The sequence below is a fragment of the Pongo abelii genome, chromosome 11 (genome assembly GCF_028885655.2).
Source record: "Pongo abelii isolate AG06213 chromosome 11, NHGRI_mPonAbe1-v2.0_pri, whole genome shotgun sequence".
NCBI lineage: Eukaryota > Metazoa > Chordata > Mammalia > Primates > Hominidae > Pongo > Pongo abelii.
The window spans coordinates 135,537,836-135,559,626 of NC_071996.2; the positions used below are offsets into that span (position 1 = coordinate 135,537,836).

The 21,791-nt window shown below is 41.2% G+C and overlaps 1 protein-coding gene across 2 annotated transcripts in view; it reads left to right on the forward strand.

Annotated features, from left to right (window-relative positions):
* DIS3L2 (DIS3 like 3'-5' exoribonuclease 2) overlaps window positions 1-21,791 on the forward strand; it is a 375,419-nt gene that overhangs the window by 43,661 nt on the left and 309,967 nt on the right. For both annotated transcript variants that reach the window (XM_063713123.1, XM_024243284.3), the window contains exons 2-3: window positions 13,092-13,236; window positions 13,766-13,923. In XM_063713123.1, coding sequence (XP_063569193.1) covers window positions 13,185-13,236; window positions 13,766-13,923 — 210 coding nt within the window. In that variant the 5' untranslated portion in view covers window positions 13,092-13,184. The remainder of the gene's footprint in view (window positions 1-13,091; window positions 13,237-13,765; window positions 13,924-21,791) is intronic.

Consider the following 21,791-nt stretch of genomic DNA (forward strand, 5'->3'; position numbering starts at 1 on the left):
GGGTTTACTCAGTTTATTGAATCTATGTATTTATGTTTTTCAGCAAATCTGGGATGTTTTTAGCCAATGTTTCGTCATTTTTTTGAGACCTGTTCTCTTCTTCTGGGAAATCAATTCCCCTTATTTATTTGTTTTTTTTTTTGAGACAGAGTCTTGCTCTGTTTCCTAGGCTGGAGTGCAGTGGCCTGATCTTGGCTCACTGCAACCTCTGCCTCCCAGGTTCAAGCAATTCTCATGCCTCACCCTCCCAAGTAGCTGAGATTACAGGCATGCGCCACCACATCCCGCTAACTTGTATTTTTAGTAAAGACAGGGTTTCACCATGTAGTCCAGGCTGGTCTCAAACTCCTGACTTCAGTTCATCCGCCCGCCTTGACCCCCCAAAGTGCTGGGATTAACAGACGTGACCCACCAGGCCAATTACCCTTATGTTTGACCTTTTGATATTGTCCTGTAAGTCCATAATACTTTATCTTTTTGTTCAGTCTTCTTTCTGTTTTTCAGATTGTATAATTTCTGTTGATAAAGTTTAAACTCCCTGAGTGTTTATTCTTTTACCTCTATTTTGCTATTGAGCTTATCCACTGAATTTTTTATTTCAGATATTGTATTTATTAATTTTAAATTTCTTTTTTTTTTTTTTTTTTCTTTTTGAGACTGGGTGTCACTCTGTTGCCCGGGCAGGATTGCAGTGGCATGGTCTTGGCTCAGTGCAACCTCCACCTCCTGGACTCAAGTGATCTGTCTACCTCAGCCTCCCAAGTAGCTGGGACTACAGGCATGTGCTACCACACCCAGCTAATTTTTGTGTTTTTAGTAGAGATGGGGTTTCACCATGTTGGCCACGCTGCTCTTGAATTCCTGGGCTCAAGTGATCTGCCTGTCTTAGTCTCCCAAAGTGCGAGGATTACAGGCATGAGCCACTGCACCTGGTCTAAAATTCTCATTTTTTAAAGTATGTTTTTATTTCTCTGTTGAGAGTTTCAATCTCTTCAGTCATTTCAAGTGTCTTTTCCTTTACCTCAGTGAGCGTAGTTATCAGAGCTGATGTAAAGTTCTTGTCTGATAATTCTAACATCTGAATCATTTTGAGGTTGGGATATGTAGTTTTCCCTTTAGAATGGATGTTTTCTGGGTTCTTAGTATGTCAAATAATTTTGGTTGTTTCTTGAATATTATTTTGTGTAGACTCTGAATTCTGTTAAATTCTTTTGAAGAATCTTGTATTTTTTTTTTTTAAATTTCACTAGCACTTAGCTTCAGACCCTGTTAGGCTCAGATTGTGTCTTGTCTCCTGTAGGCTTAAATCTCATTTGAAATCTTCTGTTGGCTTAAATCTCATTTGAAATTTTTAGGCCTTTATGATGTTGCGTTGAGTCTATCCTACACGTCTACACACCTAAGGGGTCAGCCTGAGACTTGAAGAGTCATAAGAATTAGGGGAGTCCCTTCTTCAGCTCTCTCCTCTTTTAGATTGCTACTGACCTCCACCTGTGGTCACTCTCCACCTGTGGTCCTTTCTTCTAGCCAGGCGCAGCCTATGGAATTTCTATTGAAGATTTAGCTGCCTGCATTGCACCAACCCTGTGATGGTGGCTTGCCCTTGGGACAAAACTTCTATTTCCCTCACCACAAATTTTATAAAAACTCATGAAATTCCCCCTACTACCAGTTACTTGTCCAGATTCCTACTCCTCCCAACAGCCTGCCTCCATTTGTTTACCCTTCAGAATCTATAGGTAGTCGTTTCTGATTTTTTTCCAGAGTTTATAATTGTTAACCCAATTTGTTTTTAAGTCATTTTTCTGGCTTTGATGGCAATCATAGTCTTTCCTAACTTACTGTTTTCATCAGTGATTCACCTAGTGTGATACTGAAAAACTTATAGTAAGAGATGTGCCTGGAAGGGTGGGTTAGATTATAGAGCTGCAGTGAGCAACCCTGAAGGGTTTTGAAAAGGCACTTTATGGCTGGGTGCGGTGGCTCATGCCTGTAATCCCAGCACTTTGAGGGGCCGAGGCAGGTGGATCACCTGAGGTCAGGAGTTCCAGACTAGCCTGGCCAACATGGGAAAACCCTGTCTCTACTAAAAATACAAAAATTAGCCGGGCATGGTGGCACACTCCTATAGTCCCAGCTACTTGGAGGCTGAGGCAGGAGAATTGCTTGAACCCGAGAGGCAGAGGTTGCAGTGAGCCAAGATCGTGCCACTGCACTCCAGCTTGGGCGACAGAGTGAGACTCTGCCTTGAAAAAAAAAAAAGAAAAAAGAAAATGAATTTTATAAAATATCTTCTATGTTGTAGGTGAAACATGGAGTGAGGAAAAGAGATTTGTGAGTGAGAGACCTGCTAAAAAACTATTGCCATCTTTATGGTACATACACAGTTGTAACAACCTGAATTCAGACAGTGCTAATTAAGTTGGAAAGGAAGGAATCTACTTAGGACTCATTTTGAAGGTAGAATAGACAGAATTTGGTAATAGAGTACTAATGGAGAAAAAGAAATTAGATGTCTACTGTTGCTGCCCAGGGATGATAATGATGTCATTAATCTGGATGTAGTATGCAGGTGGAAAATTTAGTTTGAGGAGAATAATAAATTGAATTAGAAACATGTGGCATTCAAAGTGCTTGCCAGTATTATTCAGCAGGATGTTGGAAAGTTAAAGAAGAGCTTTGAAGAGCAGAGCTGGAGATGAAAATTTAAAACTTTTTAAAAGAGAAGTGAGATGAGGTATAAGAGTAGAATCTTGTAAATGGTAGAAACCGAAGAGGTAAGTGAAAAAAAGAGGAGTCTGTAAGGAAATCTGTGAATTGTAGAGAGAGAAAGAGAAGAACCACAAGACTGTTGTGTTCTGGAGGCCAAGGGTGAAGAATTTGTATTACAAAGATATAGCTGATCAGTGGCATCCTGCACAAAAAACAAGCAAACTGAGAGAATGCCATTATTTAAGTAGTGAGGATTTTTCTTCCTAGGAATACAGAAAGCTTTACTTCATTACAGAGAAGATGATAGATGTCATATTCCAAAAGAGATTAAAGAGTATGTAATGGGAGAAATAGAGGTTGTGAGTCCAGACCACATTTTTAAACTTTGGCAGGGATGGGAATGAGAGAAATGGAATGATAGCTGGTAGCTTGAGGTGGGCAGAAGGGGAGCAGGGCCAGGTTCTTACATTGGTTGTGTGCTATTGGGAATACTCCAGTGGCAAGAATAATGGGTGTGTTAAAAGTTCTAGAGTAGATTAAAATAACATGAAGAACACACATTAAGAGGGTTAGGTTATAAATTAGGGAAATTTTCTCCTCTAAAATAGAAAGCGAGGATAGGTGCAGATATGGAGAAGTTTTGTCTGGGAGAAGAGTGAGTCCATATAGGAGAGAGTTGGGAATGAGAGAGTTAAGAGTGAGGTTGATACTTCCGCTCTCAGTTATGGCATAGAAAATAAGTGGAAACCTGGCTGGGCACAGTGACTCACGCCTGTAATCCTAGCGCTTTGGGAGGCCGAGGCGGGTGGATCACTTGAGGCCAGGAGTTAAAGACCAGCCTAGTTACCATGGTAAAACCCTGTCTCTACTAAAAATACAATGATTAGCCAAGCGGGGTGGCAGGCACCCATAATCCCAGCTACTTGGGAGGCTGAGGCAGGAGAATTACTTGAACCCAGAAGGCGGATGTTGCAATAAGCCAAGATTACGCCATTGCACTCCAGCCTCGGAGACAGAGCAAGACTCCATTTCAAACAAACAAACAAAAAAAGAAAATAATTGGAAACCAGTCTTCCATGAGACAACAATTAGAAACACCAAACAAATATAGCCCTTCCCCTCAAAGTATTGAGAAATACTTTGAAAGTATTTGAGAGGTAATAAGAGTGTGTCTAGGAGAGAATAAAGGCTTAGAGATATAAGGTTAGTATTTGGGACTATTTTTTCTCCAGTGAACATTTGCTGAGTTTTTTTGAGGGATCAGCTGAAAAACTGAGCAGTACTTTTTTTTTTTTTTTTTCTTTTTTTGAGACAGGGTTTCACTTCTGCCCCCAGACTGGAGTGCAGTGGCCCAATCTTGGCTCACTGCAGCCTCCACCTCTCAGGCTCAAGTGTTTGTCCTGTCTCAGCCTCCTGAGTAGCTGGGACTACAGGTGTGCACCCCTGTGCCTGGCTAATTTTTGTATTTTTTGTAGAGACAGGGTCTTGCTATGTTGCCCAGGCTGGTCTTGAACTCCTGGCCTCAAGTGATCCACCCACCTTGGTCTCCCAAAGTGCTGGGATTACAGGTGTGAGCCACTGTGCCCAGCCTGAGTAGTAAATTTGATAGCCTTTTAGGGTTAGAGGGATAAGAATTGGAATTTAGGCCCTGCTATTGTGGGTTGTGAGTGATCTTGGTGAATCACTCTTATTTGGTGTTGGTATCCTGAGGCGCCACAGCCTAGAAGTAGGGGTGAATTGGATGTAGATAGGCCCTCACAGGGACTGTTGCTCCACTTGGAATACCTTTAAACCCTGAAAATAGCTTGAGGTAATTTATTGTTTCAGGTGCTTGGCAGAAGCAAATGTTGTAAATTCTATTTGGAAGGTAACATTACTTGTTAATGTTACTATAAACATTCTGTAAATATAATGTCCAGCTCATAATTTTAAAAAATCAGCATTGCATGATCAAATAACATGAAAAAAATCAAGTACAAGCAACAGAAGATAGTATTGATCCATAGGGACTTCTGATATTGGAGTTTTTAGGAGCAGACTTAAATATACTATGCTTACCTTGTTCAAATATAAAAGACGAGATTCAGCATTCTTAGCAGAGAACTAGAAACTTGAAAAAATGAAAATTTTAGACTTGAAAACATAACTGAAATTGGGAACATAATGGATGGGTTTAAGAAGATTAGACAGAGCTGAAGGGAGAATTAGTGAAGTGGAAAAATTCAGAGAAAAAAGGATGGAAACTACTGAAGAGATTGAGGGAGACATAGAGACACTGAGGCGATCAAAAGTGTGTAATTGGAATCCTGACAAAGAGTTGAGAGAGAATGAGCAGAAGCAATATTTGAATAGAGAATGGCTGAAAACCTTAATAAAAAAACTTTCTAAAACTTATTAAAGTTATTAAGCAACAGATTCAAGAAACCTTACTGACACCAAGCAGGATAAAAAAAATCCATACCTTGGTCTAGTGTAGTAAATCTGTAGAAAACCAAAGATAAAGAGAAAAATTTCAAAATCTGCCAGGTTGGCGAGAAGAAATGTTATTCTTTCAAAGAACTGACAATTAGATTAATGGCTGACTTCTCAATGAAACAATGGAGGCTGTAAGACAATGGAATGATACCTTCAGAGTATGAGAGTAAATAACAATCTAGAATTTTAAAACCTGAGAAAGGCTGGGTGTGGTGGCTCACATCTGTAGTCCCAGCACTTTAGAAGGCTGAGGTGGAAGGATTGCTTGAACCTAGGAGTTCAAGACCAGCCTGGGCAACATAGTGAGACAACATCTCTTCAAAAAATAAAAAAATAAAAAATTAGGTGGATGTGATGACATATGCGTGTAATCCTAGCTACTCAGGAGGCTAAGGCAGGAGGATCGCTTGAACCTGGGAGTTTGAGGTTACAGAGGTATGATCGTGCCACTGCACTCCAGTCTGGGTGACAGAGCTCTCTACAAAAGGAAACCCAACCTCTTCCCCAACAAACCTGAGAGAATGTCCATTATGAATAAAGATGAAATACAAATGTTTCAAACTTGACAGTTTTTCAGTTGTACTAGTCACTCTAAAATTGCTCCAAAGACGTAGCTAGTGACTACGATATTGGCCAACACAGATGAAGAACACTTTCACCATATTAGAAAGGACAGGTATTAAGAAAATACAAGAGAATATTTTGAACAACATTCTACTCCCACTGTGAAATGTTAGATGAAATTGAGAAATTCCTATAGAAATGCAAATTAATAAAATTGATTCAAGAATAAATTTAAAAAATATGAACTATCTTATCTGTTTACAAGATTTAGTTTTTTTCTTCTGATGCCTTTCTTTGGCTATGGTATCGAGGGAATACTGTCATAACAGAATGAGTTCTCTATTTTCTGGAAGAGTTGTAAAGGATTTGATGATATTTTTTTCTTTCGATGTTTGGTAGAATACACCAGTGAAGACATTTGAGCCTGAAGTTTTCTTTATTGGAAGATTTTAAATTAATAATTCAATTTATTTACTGGTTGTATGTCTATTCAGATTTTCTACTACCTTTTTTTTGGAGACAGGGTCTCCCTCTGTCACTTGGGCTGGAGTTCAGTGGTGTAATCACAGCTCACACTCACTACAGCTTTGATCTCCCAGGCTTAGGTGATCTTCCCACCTCAGCCACCAGAGTAGCTGGGACTACAGGTGTATGCCACCATGTCCATCTAATTTTTTGTACTTTTTTTTTTTTTAAATAGGGCTGGGGTTTTGCCATATTGCTGTGGCTGTTCTCAAACTCCTGGGTTCAAGCAATCTGCCTGTCTTGGCCTCTGAAAGTGCTGGGATTACAGGTGTGAGCCACCACACCTGGCCAAATTTTCTCTTTTTGACTCAGTTTTAGTAATTTTTGTTTCTGGGAATTTGTCCATTTTTTTCTAAGTTTATTGTATTCCTTTATAATCCTTTTAATTTCTGTAAGGTTTATAGAGATGTCCTCTCTTTCATTTCTATTCTATGGTCACCCTGTGGAGGCAGAAAATAACCCTCCCAGTTAACAGGTAGGATGTCTATGCTGGAAGCACTCCACATGCCAACAAAATTTGAGAGAAATTTTATTATTCACCCAAGAGACTTCTGGGGATGGTAGGGTTAGTACAAGTGGGTCTGGCCTGCCTTGAGTTAGAAAGAGGGAGTGGGTTATGCCTTTATAATGGCTGGGGTGCTGGGGAGTTCCCATGTGCAGGCTGAGGATCGGCAAAACTTGAATTTTCCCCTGGGGCCAAAGGCAAGGCACATGTGGACTTTCTTATTAGCCTGATCAGTTGTGGGTTCAAAAGGAGAAAAGTGAGGTGAGGCTTAACATAAGTCAGTGGTCAGACATCAAAAATTTAAAAAATGGAGTGAGACTCCTTATTACAATTCTTGATTTTGGAATTAAAAGAAAATTTCCTTGTTCTTTCTTTTCTTCAGATTGTATAACCTTAATTCATCTACCTTCAAATTTATTGGTTATTTCTTCTGCCAGCTTAATCCTCCTCTTGAGCTTCTCTAGTGAATTTTTCATTTCAGTTGTTGTCTTTCCACTTGAAATTTCCATTTGGCTCTTTTTTATAATTTCTCTTTGTTAATATTCTGTTTGCTGAGTCATTGTCATCATAGTTTCCTTTATTTTAAAAGTGTTTTCTTTTAGTTCTTTGAATATATTTATAATAGCTGCTTTGAAGTCCTATTGTCTAACTTCAAAATCTAGGCTCCCCTAGAGATAGCTTTTATTGAAACTGTTCCCCTTCCATGTATGGGTCACACTTTTCTGATTCTTTGCATATCTTATGAAAACTGGATATTTTTGATAATATATTCTGTATTCTGATTTCCTTCTCCCCAGAGTTAGAGGTGGTTGCTCTTTTTGTTTGTTTAGTGACTTGGCTGGACTAATTAATTCCATGGAGTCTGTTTCTCCATGGAGTGTGTGTGTGAGACTGCTGATGTCTCTGCTTAGCTCATCCTTTCTTGTTTTTATTTTTCAGTATGGCTGTCAAGTATTGCCCCCTGGGTCAGCGTATCTTAGTGGTCAGCCTATGATTGGTCAGAGGTTGTGTTTAAATTCCTTGAAACAATGAGCTTCCCTTTGTCATTGGTTTTTGTGAGGCTTGGAGAATGCATTCAAAGTTCAGAAAGTCTGCCTGGGTTTTACTTTCTCCATTTGCAAGGCCTCGTCTTTTTCCAGGAATGAGCAGCTTGCTGTGGCCCTAACATTTCTTTCCTTCATATTTGCAGTCTTGTGCATGTGGACAGTCTTCCAGACCAGCAGGAAAACATAGATTTTTATCAAGGCCCAGTCTGGCTGTCTCATTCCTTAGTTCTCCACTTTAAATTTCTGGTTGGTCTGCTGATCTGTTGCTTGCGCTGACTGGCATTGCAAACTCAAGTTAGCTGTAATATTGGCTTTCCCTCCTTTTTTGCCCTTGAAATCACTTTTTGACAATACCTATGGGCATGGAATTCTTCTCCAAATTAATTTAGCTCCCTCTGGCAGTGGAGCTTCCTGTCATCACAGCTTGTCCTACCCTGGTAGCTTCTGTACCAAGGAATTGGGAGCGAGTGTGGGATGATAGGAGCCCCAGGCTAAAACACCACACTCTTCACTGTTCTTACCAAGATTCAGTAGATTTTCTTGGACCAGCACTTCTCAAATTTGTTGTAATGTTTTTGATCAATATCAAGATCTTTAAATAGTTTTAACAATGTCAGTTTTATCGTTGCTTTAGGGGTTAATATTTGTCAAACTCCTCATTCAACCATCTGGGTATCCTTTCCCCTGCCCCCTCCCTTTCTCTCTATCTTTACTCTCTGTGTGTGTCTCCCTGTCTCTGTCTCTCATTTTTGAACATTTAAATTTTATTCAAACTGAAATTTATTTTGGAATATGTTATGAAGTAGGGATTTATTGGTTTTTTTTTTAAATGGTGTTAAGTAGTGTCTTAATACTTGTTGATTAATCCATGTACTTCTTACTGATTTGTAATATAAATGGTTTATTTTTCTAATCTCATTGAGATTTATTTTAATTTTGCCCTGTTTTTTTTTTTTTTCTTAATCAATAGTCATCTTTTGCTTGTTTTTCCCATCTTTTGCTTTCCATTGGCTCATCTTTTTCCCTCTCTAAACCTGTCTTTGGACTTTATCTCTTTGAGTTTCCTTCGCTATTCGGCTTCATACATTCCATTTGCTCTGATACTCGTAAGTACTAGGCCTAGGCTAAGACAAGTGAGATGCATAAGGCGCAAAAGTTCTAGGAAGCTCTCACTCCTGGGTCCTGCAAGTGTGGGATTGGTACTCATAGAACTTTGCGTTTTCAAATTTTGCACCCTAAGTGCCTGGCTTGCCCCATTGTAGTCCTGGCCCTGCTACTCATGCTTCTCACTGGTATATATTTGTTGTAACCTGACTTCTGTCCCAAATAGGCTTCATTTATTCCAATTTTTGAGCCTTTGCTATGTACTCTGCATTGTGCTAGGTTTTGGGGAATACAAAGGGTCTCAAGACACCGTTTATTTCACCCAGAAGCCTTCTTCAGATTTGCCCTTAGTGAGGTCTAGTGCCTTTTCCCCATTCCTCATCCTTCCTGCCTTCTTGTACCATGTGACATTATTGACCACTATTGCCTGTTCATCCTAATGTCAGCCCAGCTCTTAAGAATGTATAACTACTTCCATGGTAGGACACCTTTTCTAGGGACCAGTGGGCTGTTGGGCAGTGTATCAGTGGCCCTCATTCTGGAAGTTAGTAAGGATTGGAAACTGGCCCATGCTTTCAATGTGTCAAGGTAGGAGTGCCCAGGGACTTGTTCAGGCTTAATGGGCCTTTATAACTATGTCACAGGGAATAGAAGATTTCTTGTTTGTTCATTTTCTTTCTTTCTTTTTTTTTTTTTTTTTTGAGAAGGAGTTTTGTTCTTGTTGCCCAGGCTGGAGTGCAATGGCACAATCTCAGCTCACTGCAACCTCCGCCTCCCAGGTTCAAGCAATTCTCCTGCCTTAGCCTCCTGAGTAGCTGGGATTACAGGCATGCACCACCACGCATACTAATTTTGTGTTTTTTTAGTAGAGACAGGGTTTCTCCATGTTGGTCAGGCTGGTCTGGAACTCCCGACCACAGGTGATCTGCCCGCCTTGGCCTCCCAAAGTGCTGGGATTACAGGCGTGAGCCACTGTGCCTGCCTGTTTGTTCATTTTTCTTTTTTGAGACAGTCTCATTCTGTCGCCCAGGCTGGAGTGCACAGTCTTGGCTCACTGCAACCTCTGCCTCCTGGGTTCAAGCAATTCTTGTGCCTCAGCCACCTGAGTAGTTGGGATTACAGGCGCATGCCACCTCGCCCAGCTAATTTTTTGTATTTCTAGTAGACACCGGGTTTCGCCATGTTGCCCAGTCTGGTCTTGAACTCCTGAGCTCAGGCAGTCTGTCCGCCTTGGCCTCCCAAAGTGTTAGGACTACAGGCGTGAGCCACCATGCCCAGCCATTGTTTGTTCATTTTCTACTTAGCATTTTATATACTCAGGGTCTTTCCATCTCCTTCTAGTGCTTTGGTACCCAAATGTGGCCTTTACTGCCTGCCTAGCTGTCCGGCTTATTCTTGCCAATTTTGTTTTCTCAGTCCTACATTCTTCCCCCATTCTTTGCTGACTTGTTTTTAATGTAGTTTCCTGGTATGACCCTGCTCTGCTTGGTGTTCTCATTGATTGTTCATGAAAACAAATTCATCCATTCATTTATGGAGCAGCTTTTGAGCACCTATTCTATCCTAGGTGCTGTGGGAGCCGCCAGAGTTACAATGACAAACCCAATCAAACATTCCTTGTCTCCCTGAGCTAAAGAGACAAGTTAGGTGTTAATTACAGAAACTGGGATAACTGCTGTGAAGGAAAGATACAGATGCAGCTGAGCTAGGGACACTGGAATTGAAATCTGTCCGCTCATCTCACTTACCTGGCAGTAACTCCCCGTCATTTTGAACTTTTGCCTGAATCAGGATTGACATGTAGTGCCCCATTTTCAATTCCAGCGCTTGTTTTTGGGTTGTTGGCAGTTTGCTCTCGACCCCTCGCCCCAACCAAGGCTGCCGCATTTGTATTCTTAGTCACTAGTGGGAGCATACCCTGATCATGGATCTGTCCTCACTTGGGAGTTCTTTTCTCTTTTTTTTCTTAATGCCTGCCCCTGTTGGTTCTTTTCCTACATCTTCATTAGCTTCTTTGTTATATTTTATACTTCTTTACATTTCCTAAAAGTTGCCCTAACCCAGATTTTGTCAGGGTAAGAGTGCCCAGGACTTCTACAGGGTTACTAGGCCTTCACAATGATGTCACGGGGAAGGGAATGTTGCTTGTTCATTCCTTGTCCTATGCCCTCCTCTGCATCTGCGTACCCTTTCTTGGCAATCTCATCCATTCTTGAACACTCTGTGTTACCATCTTTATGCAAATGACTGGCTAATTTCTCTCTCTCTTTTGCTTCCGTTTTCAAGTATTTGGTGGATTGCTCCATGTGGAGGTATATAATTCTCCAAGTAGAATTAATCATCTTCTTTAACTTTACCAACTCCCAGTCTCCTACCTAGAAATCTCACACAACCACTCCCACCTTGCTCACTTCCAGACATGCCTGGTTGCTAGGTGGTGCCACTTTGTCCTGTGTAATACCATGGTAAGGACCTCTTCTTTTCAGTGTCCTGAACTCAAGTTCGGGTCTTCCTTTCCTTTCACCTGTCTGTTCTGATTTTCTCCTAAGATGCATCTGCTGCTAGTATCTGTCAACTCCAGATGACTCTGAGTCCTGTACCAGGTTAATTTTTCCTGAAACAATTCTAATCTGTTGTTTTTCTCTTCTGCTCATTCATGCTTTGAAAACTCCCTAGTGCTTTTGAAAAACTGGCCTAGTTTTTTAGACCTTCCAACTTGTTTTAATTTCCTTGCCACTGCTTCCCTTCATATAGGCTGGACCCTATCCAAATGGAATTAATTTTGCGAGAACTCGCCTGTATTTTCTGTTTGCGCCTCTATTTTTATTTCCTTTTGCCAACAGTATGCTTTCCTCACACTCTTAGTTCTTCAAAATCTCTCCTAAAGTACTCTCAGGTTTCCTGACCTGGAGATACTCTTTCTCTCCTATCATCTGTACATTTATCCACATTTTAAAAAAACATAGTGCTTACCACTTATCCTTCATTTTGTCTAGTGTAGTGCCTTGAAGAAATATGTGTGAAATTAATGAGTGGATAAATGCATTTCTGTATTAAGCCCTCAGACAGTCTTGACTCCTCCATCTGCCTTTCCCATTCCCTTGCTGTTTATATAAGGCCATCTCTTTCTCTCTCTTCTTTCAACTGGATTGGCTTTATCTGTGAATCTCTTTATCTTTCCCTAAGTGGCCTATTATCCTTTGTCTCCATTGCTTTTCTTCTGCTGAGTTAGTATTAATTTCAATTTAAAGAGAAATTACATCATTTTGGTGAAGGATGTGTGTGGGAAATATAGAGGAAATGGAAGCTAGTGTTCAGAATGACATCTTGATTCATTTTGTGGGAACTCAGGCTGCCCACAAAAATTTCAAATATAGACTTGACTCCTGGGCTGGTGGCCAGCAGAGACTAGAAAGTAGAAGTTGTGATGACATGTTCAGCATCCAGGTGGGAGGCCAGGGGCCAGCTGCAGGGCCCCACATTCCAGCCTGCTGATCCTGGCAGCTGCTCTTATACTTAGATACAGCTGTTTGAGCTTCTGATGAGACAACTGGTTTGAGGTGATGGCAGGTAAGAGTAGGGGAAGAGACGTCTAATTACAGTATTGCCATGGTTTGAAAGCGTGTGAATCATCTGGGGCTCCCTGCATAGTTTGGGACATCAAGTTGTGACAATGAATTAGGTTTTGTTGGTGGATTCTAAGGAATTGACTTACTTGGTTTCATAGAGGTATATCATTTGTCCGGAGTTGGACTTAGTAAATGCCACATATTGAGCCCCAGTTTAGTACCTATTCCATTACAGCTTTTAGATTCTAGATGTTTATTATCACTTTTCAAAACTATATTTCTTTATATTTTTGTGCATTTCACAAGCGAATAGAACCGCAGGATTCCTTATTTTTCACATCATTGCCCCATTTGTGGAGATGTTTAGTTGAAGTGGCCCAAAGAAGCAGTCTGGTGGTGCCTGTGAGGGTGAAGGCCTTGAAAAGAAACTCGAGACAGATGGTGTGCTTGACTAACTGCCCCAGAGAATGTGATGCCAGAACCCCGGAGGGGCACCATGTTGCCTTTGCCATTGAACTACTAAATTTCTGAGAGGACAGAGGAGGCTACAGCTTAACCGCTCTCCAATTACCAATCTCTTCTTGGTTTCAGCGAATGACAACAGAGCTGCTCAAGGCGGGAACTCTGAGCTGAGCAGTGGAGGTTTCCCTGGATCTGGAGAGAAGAGTGACCTTGGAGCCAATAATGAGCCATCCTGACTACAGAATGAACCTCCGGCCCCTGGGGACCCCCAGAGGTAGTAAAAGGAAAATGGAGTCTGCCTGAATAACTGGAGAACTGAAGTGAAAGTGGAATGGGTGTGAAGTGGAGGGTGTCTTTTAGGACTGAGGGCTACTATAATTCTTTTAGTAACCTGTTAAGTATCCTGTGTGATTTATTCTAGAATTAGATGTGGTTTCTTGCTGTCTTAATTTATTGTTGTATTAAGTACAGCTGTTTAATTTCCTCTAGAAAAGTGGCAATCTTTTAGTAATTTCTATTTTCAAAAAGTTTATGTCTATAAATAGCAAAGAATACTGAGCTCATTATTCAGATTATGTTCCATGCGTGTTGTGCTGATTTAAAACTCAAGTCTCATCTGTGTATATTTTATTCATGTTTTCTTAGCCACTCTTTCCTTTTTGTTATTGTTCAAAATCACCATCAGGGAGTTTCAGTCTCTTGTTGGTCTCTTTAAATAATAATTGTAAAAAGGTATAATATCTCCAGTTTTAAAAATACACAGATGTTTGAGGAAAGAGTTGATTGCTGCCTCCTGTTTCTAGGTGTGTCTTCTGTGGCTGGTCCACATGACATTGGTGCTTCGCCAGGTGACAAAAAGTCAAAGAACAAGTCCACACGAGGGAAGAAAAAGAGCATATTTGAAACTTACATGTCCAAGGAGGATGTTTCGGAAGGCTTGAAGAGAGGAACACTCATCCAGGTGCTTAAAATCTACTGGAAGGCTATTCTCTGAATATGTAGAATCCAAAACAATCTATTAAACTATTTCCTGTTCTGTGCTATATGCTTTCAGAGAGATGATGATGTAACAGGTGCAGGGCTGTTATGATGGCATAACAGAGATGATGAGGTAACAGATTCTTCTTAGAACTACAGTACATTTAGAGGTAATAAGCACCACAAGACAGGACGGGCAAAGTGCACTGAGATTTGAGAGGAGGGAACCACTATTTCCCATTAGGATTGCCTAGAGATGCTTTATTGGAAGTGACATATTTGAGCCAGGCCATGGATTGGTGCAGTTTGAATAAGTGAAGATAAGAGAGAGCTTTACAAATGTAGGGACCAGTGTGAGCTACTACAATAGAAGTGAGAAATTGGGTTTGGATATACGAAACATTGAATAGTTCAGGTTTTCTGGAGCATGTGGATGCTGAACGACAGAGAAAAATGGATGAGGTTGGAAAGGAAGCAGTAAACAACAATAGACAGTATTTGTTGAGTGCTTTATACTTTACAAACTGTTTACAAGCTAGTTCAGTGGTTTGGCTGAACAAATGTTTATGGAGCATCCATTGTGAGCCAGGAACAGTTATGGTTAGAATAAGTGTGCAGCATGGGTGCCTTTGACATGGAGGTAGACAAGATTGCCTTGCTGTACTTCAGCTTGCAGCCCAGTGGTGGGAGGCAGTCATGTGAACAGATGATTTGGGGATAAAATGGCAAGTACTCAGATAAAAGGGTGACCAGGGTATATGGCAAAATATTGGGGGGAAACGGGGAAACTGTGTAGGCTGAGGTTCTGGAGAGGCTTCCTGGAGTTGGTGACCCTCGTGGTAGGTATTGAGGGTCTAGTTTGGGCCTATCAGATGAGTGATATGTGTGTGGGAGGTATGGAGAGGCAGTGGTGCTAACAAAAACGTGAACTTGTGAAACAACATGGAGTATGGCAGCTTAGGCCTCCTTGGGCATAAACTATCAGGCAGGTGGTAGGCTGGGGAGGGAGGCAGGGCCACATATTCTGTGAATTAAGTCTATTTCATAATACTTTCATTAGTATAGAAATATTGCCATGTGCTACCTGGCTCACTTGAAAATGCTGTGTTCCATTTTCTCTTATTCTGAGAGCCCAGCTTCTGTATTTGTGTTTTTGGCTGAAGATCTAACCAATTTACAGATACTGTCATCTTCTCTTCCCTTTTGTCCCCTCCCTCCCTCCCTCCCTCCCTCCCTCCCTCCCTCCCTCCCTCCCTTCCTCCCTTCCTTCCTTCCTTCCTTCCTTCACCTTTCTTTACCTTTCTGTATTTATCTGTGGTCAAGTGCACACATGATCGATAGAAGAAAGAAAACTGTCTTTTAAAAAATGAGTTGGTTTTTCTGATTCTTGGAGCACTCTTGGTGGTTTTAATTTATTATTTATTTATTTTTTGAGAAAGTCTCACTCTTTTGCCCAGGCTGGAGTGCAGTACAATCTTGGCTCACTGCAGCCTCTGCCTCCTGGATTCAAGCAATTCTTGTGTCTCAGCCTCCTGAGTAGTTAGGATTACAGAAGGTAAAAATTAGTCATGCCATCATGCCTGGCTAATTTTTGTATTTTTAGTAGAGATGGGGTTTCACCATGTTGGCCAGGCTGGTCTTGAACTCCTGACCTCAAGTGATCCTCCTGCCTTAGCCTCCCAAAGTGCTGGGATTACAGGTGTGAGCCACCACACCCAGCCCTATTGGTGTTTCTTTTTTTTAAAGCTTTCCCTGGATTTATTTGACAAGGCCTCTCTTAAGAGAGATGAAGCTGCATTTGGATGTTAGTCCATTCATTAATCCATTCATTTGCTCTTCATCATTCAGCCCATATCCCAAACACCATTTTATCTGTAAGTTTCTTGGCCCTCCTCTTGTTTCACGTAGGAGGACCCATTGTGCCTTTCCATTCTCATCCTCCTGCACTCTCCTCCAGGAACACTCTCCTCCATTCACCCTGAGCCTTCCAGTCTTTTCCTCTAAAAACTGTGCTACTTGATGTCTCTGTGACTTTGTGCATGCTCTTCCTGGTGCTTGGAATGCTTTCTCCTGCTGTCTTTATGTAATGGTGCTTACCTTTTAAGTCCCTGCCTAAATGTTACCCACTTTGAGAAGCCTCATTTTAATTCTCCAGGTAGAGTTGGCTGTTAGTGTTTTCCTGTAGTTGACTTTTTTGTTTTCCCTTTATTCTAAACTTACCACCATTTCTTGGCTTTTATGTTTCCCCCAAATAGACTATTCATGTCCTTGATGGCAGGGTCACGTCTTGTTCCAGAAGTTAGCTCAGTGCCTGGCGTTTGACTGTTGCTTAATACATTTATATTGAATAAATATTTACTTACTGACTGAATAAAGGATCCAGATACTGTCTTTTGAAGAAGAGTGGGGGGAACTTCAGTTTTTAGAACTTGAAAGAAAACTAGCCTAGAATTTTGGCTATAGAATTATACCTGTCTAGAGATAAGGAGAGGACAGTGTTCTGCAATGGTATTAGCTTCAGCTCCCTTTTAGTTTTTTATTTTGAAGCAACTCGTTGCTGATACTCAAACAAAACAAAACAAAAATCTGATCAATATAACAACTCTAATTCCCAGGAGTTTGTAAGTGATTCCTTCTGGCCTGTGACATCATGGGACTCTGCAGCCAGGGCCTCCCCCCCACATATGAGAACAGTTGTTCTTTGCAGATGGGAAAAGGAATGGGTTCCAGATATGAGGTCACCGTGTGAAATATACAACACTGTAAATAAGATTTTCATAGGCAGAGAAACAGAGTCCATCTGCTGCTTGATATAAACTTTATGTGTGCAAGCCTTGCGGGGTAAGGTAAAAGGCCAGACAAGAAAGGATGTTTTAATGCTGATGGAGAAAATTAAGTGTATTAGAGATACTTATAAACTTTTGTTAACTTTTGTATTCAAACTCATCTCTTTTGACCTCTTTTTTTTCTCCCTATCCAGAGAAGAAACTTTTATCGTGAGATTGTAGGGGGATTTAAAAAAAACAGGAGTAGAGTATTTTTATTTTGTTTTCAATACCTTAACTAATACTTTGACATTTCATTAGTATTTTTTCCTATGTGGGAAGAGGAGAACACAGTCTCCTCTTTCCAGTGTTTGAAATGGCAATAACAGTAACACATGATCATGTACATGTAGTTTTGAAGTTTAAAAAATAATAATAAATTCTCACGTCAAAAAATGTATTTCATTTCTCTCTTCATAGGTAGAGTACTGAGAGGTTGTTATAGGAGATGTTGGGAGAGATTAGAGTAGGGGATAGACAAGCCTGGAAGGGGCTCCAGTTTAGGGTGATGAGCAAGGTGACATGGGTATGAACATGGTAGAATTGGCTGTTTCAGATCCCAAAAGATGCTTTGGCTAAAGGAAGTTCAGGCTAAGTCTCCAGAGCTGTCTTAGTCATGATGTCGGAGTTCCTCTTAGAATAGAATATTGGTGTGAAGTTGTTATTGGCTCTCTGAAAAATCCTAGTCCAGGAAGATAGAGGACAGGATGAACTAGTTTCTAGGATCTTCACCATTTGTTAAGAGTGAAATCAGGCAGGGTGTGGTGGCTCACGCCTGTAATCCCAGCACTTTAGAAGGCTGAGGTGGGAAGATTGCTTGAGGCCAGAAGTTTAAGACCAGCCTAGGCAACATAGTGAGACTTCATCTGTACAAAATAAAAATCAGCCAGGCATGGTGATGTACACCTGTATTCCTAGCTACTGGGGAGGCTGAGGCAGGAGGATCGCTTGAGTCCTGGAGTTGGAGGCTATGGTAAGTCATGATCATGCCATTGTGCTCCAGCCTGGGCAACAGAGTGAGACCCTGTCTCTTTTTTTTTTTTTTTTTTTAAAGAGTAAAATCAGCTGGAGAATACTTGGGGATGAATTAAAGATGAGGGGAATAGATGTGATGTTACAGTGGAATGCCCAGTCACTTAGAAGGGAGAGGTGATATTCATAACATTAATACTGGGGGTGATGAGAGAACTTTAGCTCTGCAGGCATTAATTAATTAATTAGTGCAACAAATGTTTCTTGACTTCTTACTCAGTGCCAAGCATATACCAGTGAGCAAGTTAGGCAAGTCACTGGGGAGGTAAGGAAAAACAACTAAAGAAAAAGAGAAGAAATTATAGACTGATCATTGCTAATAAGGAAATGGGAAGGGTGAGAGAGAATAATTAGAGAGAGCCTCTTTAGTAGGGTTGTTAGGGAAAGCCTCTGTGAGATGATCTGTGGGTTATCTGAGATGAGAATGAATCAGCCAATTGAAGAATGGGGAGAAGAACATAGGTGGAGAGCTCAGCTAGTAGAACAGCAGCAAGCAGAAGAAGGCTTGGTGTTTCTGAGAAATGAGAAGGAAGCCTGTTGGAACATTGTGAGCAAAGGGAGTTGTATTATGGGACAAGTGGAGAGTTAGGCAGCAGCCAAGTCATGTAGGGTCTCTAGGCTATGCTGGAGAATTGGATTTTGTTCAAAGAGCAGCAGGAAGTCACTGAAGGCTGTTAAGCAGGGGAAGAAAATAATCTGTTTCATGCTTTGAACATACCTCTCTGGGAATTGTGAGATGAATAGAGTGGAAGCTGAGAGGCCACTCAGGAAGCTATCAAAGTAAACCAGGTCAGAAAACATGGAGATGGGAACAAGAAAGTGGCAGTGAAGATGGAGAGGAGTGGATGGATGGATGTGGGGCTAGAACTGATGTGACATGGTGATGGATGAGATATGGAAGGTGAGGCAGAGGGAGGCATCCCTGATGCTTGCTGAGTTTTCGAATTGAGCAGCTGGCTGGATGATGTTGCCATTAACCAAGACAGAGAAAAGCAAGGGTTGGAATGTGGTGCTGAGTTTTTGGGCAAGAGGGATAGCTGGCATACATGAGTGAAGAGGCCCTGGTGGTGACCGTGGCAAACAGAGAGAGAGGCTGTTCACAGTAGTTGAGAGCATGGAGTCTGGAGCCACATTGTCTGGCCTTGAATGTGATGTGAAAGCGGGCAATTTTCTTAACCGCTCAGTGCCTCAGTTTCCTCATCTGTAAAAACAAGGATAATAGTATCTACCTCATAGGGTTGTTGTGAGGGTTAAATTAGCTGATCGATACAAAGCTCTTCAAAGAGTGTGTGGCATGTTGTATGCCTGCATAAGTGGCACTTGAGTTTTGTTTTTATTACTGTAAGAGGAGCGTCTGTTATTCAGGTTAGGTGGTTGCTGTCATTTGGAGAACCCTGTTCAAAGCTGTTAGATCTTATGATTTTTCAAGAATATCTGGAAATATGTATTTTATATGTGTGAAATTCCTCAGTTTTAAGGACTCTCAACAAGCCAAATACAGTATGTTTGTGATTGCCGGTTAGACTGATTTAGCCCAGTTGTGTGGTGTTTTTCTATGGTACTGTTTAGCTCGTTGGGTATAGGAAGGGAGAAAGCAGATAGCTGGGGTTAGTTGAGAGTAGAGAATCAAGGGTAAAATCTTCAAGGCCTTTTGCTGGTTGAGTATCAGAGTAAGAGGTTTGTTCAGGATTTGCAACGTTAATAGATAATGACAGGCCATGGCAATTAGGTGGCTAGAGAAGGGAGTAAACAGTGGGAGGACAATGAATGGTGACAATGTGGTCACAGGTTTGGGTTGGAGATCTTAGTGAAATTGAAGAGTTGTTGAAGTGGGGTTTCTACCATAAGTAGACAGAAGATTGCCATCGGAAAGTGCGATATTTGAATTTTTTTTTTTTGAAGTAGTGTCATTAGTAGTGCTGACGGGATCCAGGCTGTGAATGTGGGAGAGAGTAGGTGGGGTAGGGGAGCAAATGGTAGTTAGAGTGACAGGCTAGGGTTGCTTGGTCTTCAACATGGATGTGAAGTCCCAAAAATATATATAGTAGTGAGGATAGAGAGGAAGGCAGTGAGCTGCTAGTCAAAATGTTAGTGAATTGGAGCTTTGACCCACCCATAAATTTGAGGATGACAGCACCAAGGAGGTGCTAATGGTATGAACTTCAAAGGATCTGGGATTTTTGAAAGAGAATGGAGGAAAAAATACTTTTAAAGCCATGATGGGGAAGCAAAGAGACCTTCCTCCCCTGGTCCCTGAGGTACATGGGTTATGAGAGATAAAATAGACTCCCTTTGAGAGCACTTGAGAGAAGCAATAACATCAGGGAACAGCCAGGTTTCAATTAAGGTGAAGAATCAGGAGCATCCGGAGAAGAGATGGAGGCTGTGGGATCCTCACTGATCAAGTTCCAGGCCTAGGGAAGTGCTTTAGGAAGAAGATGGGAGATGGGCAATTGGGTCAGGTTAGGGGATGGCTATAGAAATGAAAGCCTTGGACTTTTGTAGGTAAGACAAGAGATCTGTGGGAAGTATCCTTTAGTTAAAAGACCATTTGTTTTTGACAGACTTTACTGCCAGCTGCTTCTCTCAGGCTATAGGAACAACTCTGGTCTGCTGCGGAGCTTTGTGGGAGTTTCTACTTTCTTAGTGTGATCTGCATTCTCTCAAGGGCTCTGTTTCCAAGGTCCAGTTCTTCAGAGTTATGCTCCAGTCAAATTTGCAAATGCTATTGTGGAACCAGGTTTCTATTCTTCCTTGTGTGCTTTTGTGTATATTGGGAAGTTTGGGATAGAGAATCAAGGGTAAAATCTTCAAGGTCGTCTTAACATCTTTTCTTTTAAATAGAGCCTGGATGCAGCCTTGAGCAACCTGTCTCTTTTCCCTGGGCCCAGCCTGGCCTGTCTGAGTGCCCTGCAATTAAAGGCATTTTCAAAGCTAGAGGCATTCTGATCTCTATACTTGTTCATATGCGAACCATTCATTGAGCGACAAGGGATGATAGAAGAATAGGAATTGAAAAAAAAACTTAGGCCAGAGAAAAGCATCTGGAATCAGAAAATGAAATTGTTAAACATTTAATTTCAATGAATTGACTTTCGTTTGTTTGGAGTCTCTTCCCGTCACGAGACTGTAAACTCTGTGATGGTAGAGACTGTCTGTTGTTAGTCTCCCCTGTACCCCCTCACTTGACATGGTGCCTGCCATGCTATTCGTTAGGAAATATTTGTTGAGTGAGTGGATGAATATTTAGGTTAAATGTAAGTTTTTTCCCTCCTTCCCTCAACAAGAAACAGCTGTCTAGAAGTGGATTTACTGTGACACTCTTAACAAGGGACTGGCCTTGGGGAGCTTTGCCAACCTTATCTCCTGGTCCCTCCCTCTTCTGTGCTAGGCAGAGTTATCGCACAATGGAGAAGAGTTAGTGAGTGCCCTCTTAACCACTTTTGCTAACACAGTGTCCTCTACTATACTTCTCATCTGATTTATTTGCAAATTTTGCTCTTCTGTAAAGGACTAGGTCAGATACCATCTCTGAAGCCTCTTCTGGTGCCCTCGCTATGAAAGTAAGCTGTACCTCTGCTTTATGTTTTCCTTTAAAATAGGGATTGAGCTTAGTTAATCATTATCTTCTCCATCAGTGTGTCTCAGGGTCTTGAATATAGTCCGTACTCAATAATTAATTGTTGAATTAAGGACTGAATGATCATTTGTAGTAGTCTATTTGAGTGTTCATGATATTGTAAACTGTGGCATGGACATTTGTAATTTAAACATGGTACAGTGCAGAAGGAAATTATTTTCTGCTTTATTTTATTGCCTGTTTTGTTAATTATGTATCTTTGAGTCTTTAAACGTTTTAGGGGGAAATGTTATTTAAAACACTTTCTCAAGATACCCTTTGAGTCTGGCTGTTAGAAAAATAACTGCTTCCATCCATGTGTTCCAGTGGCCTGAGACTACAGCTGGAACCTGGGAAGCGTTACAGCTTCCTGCA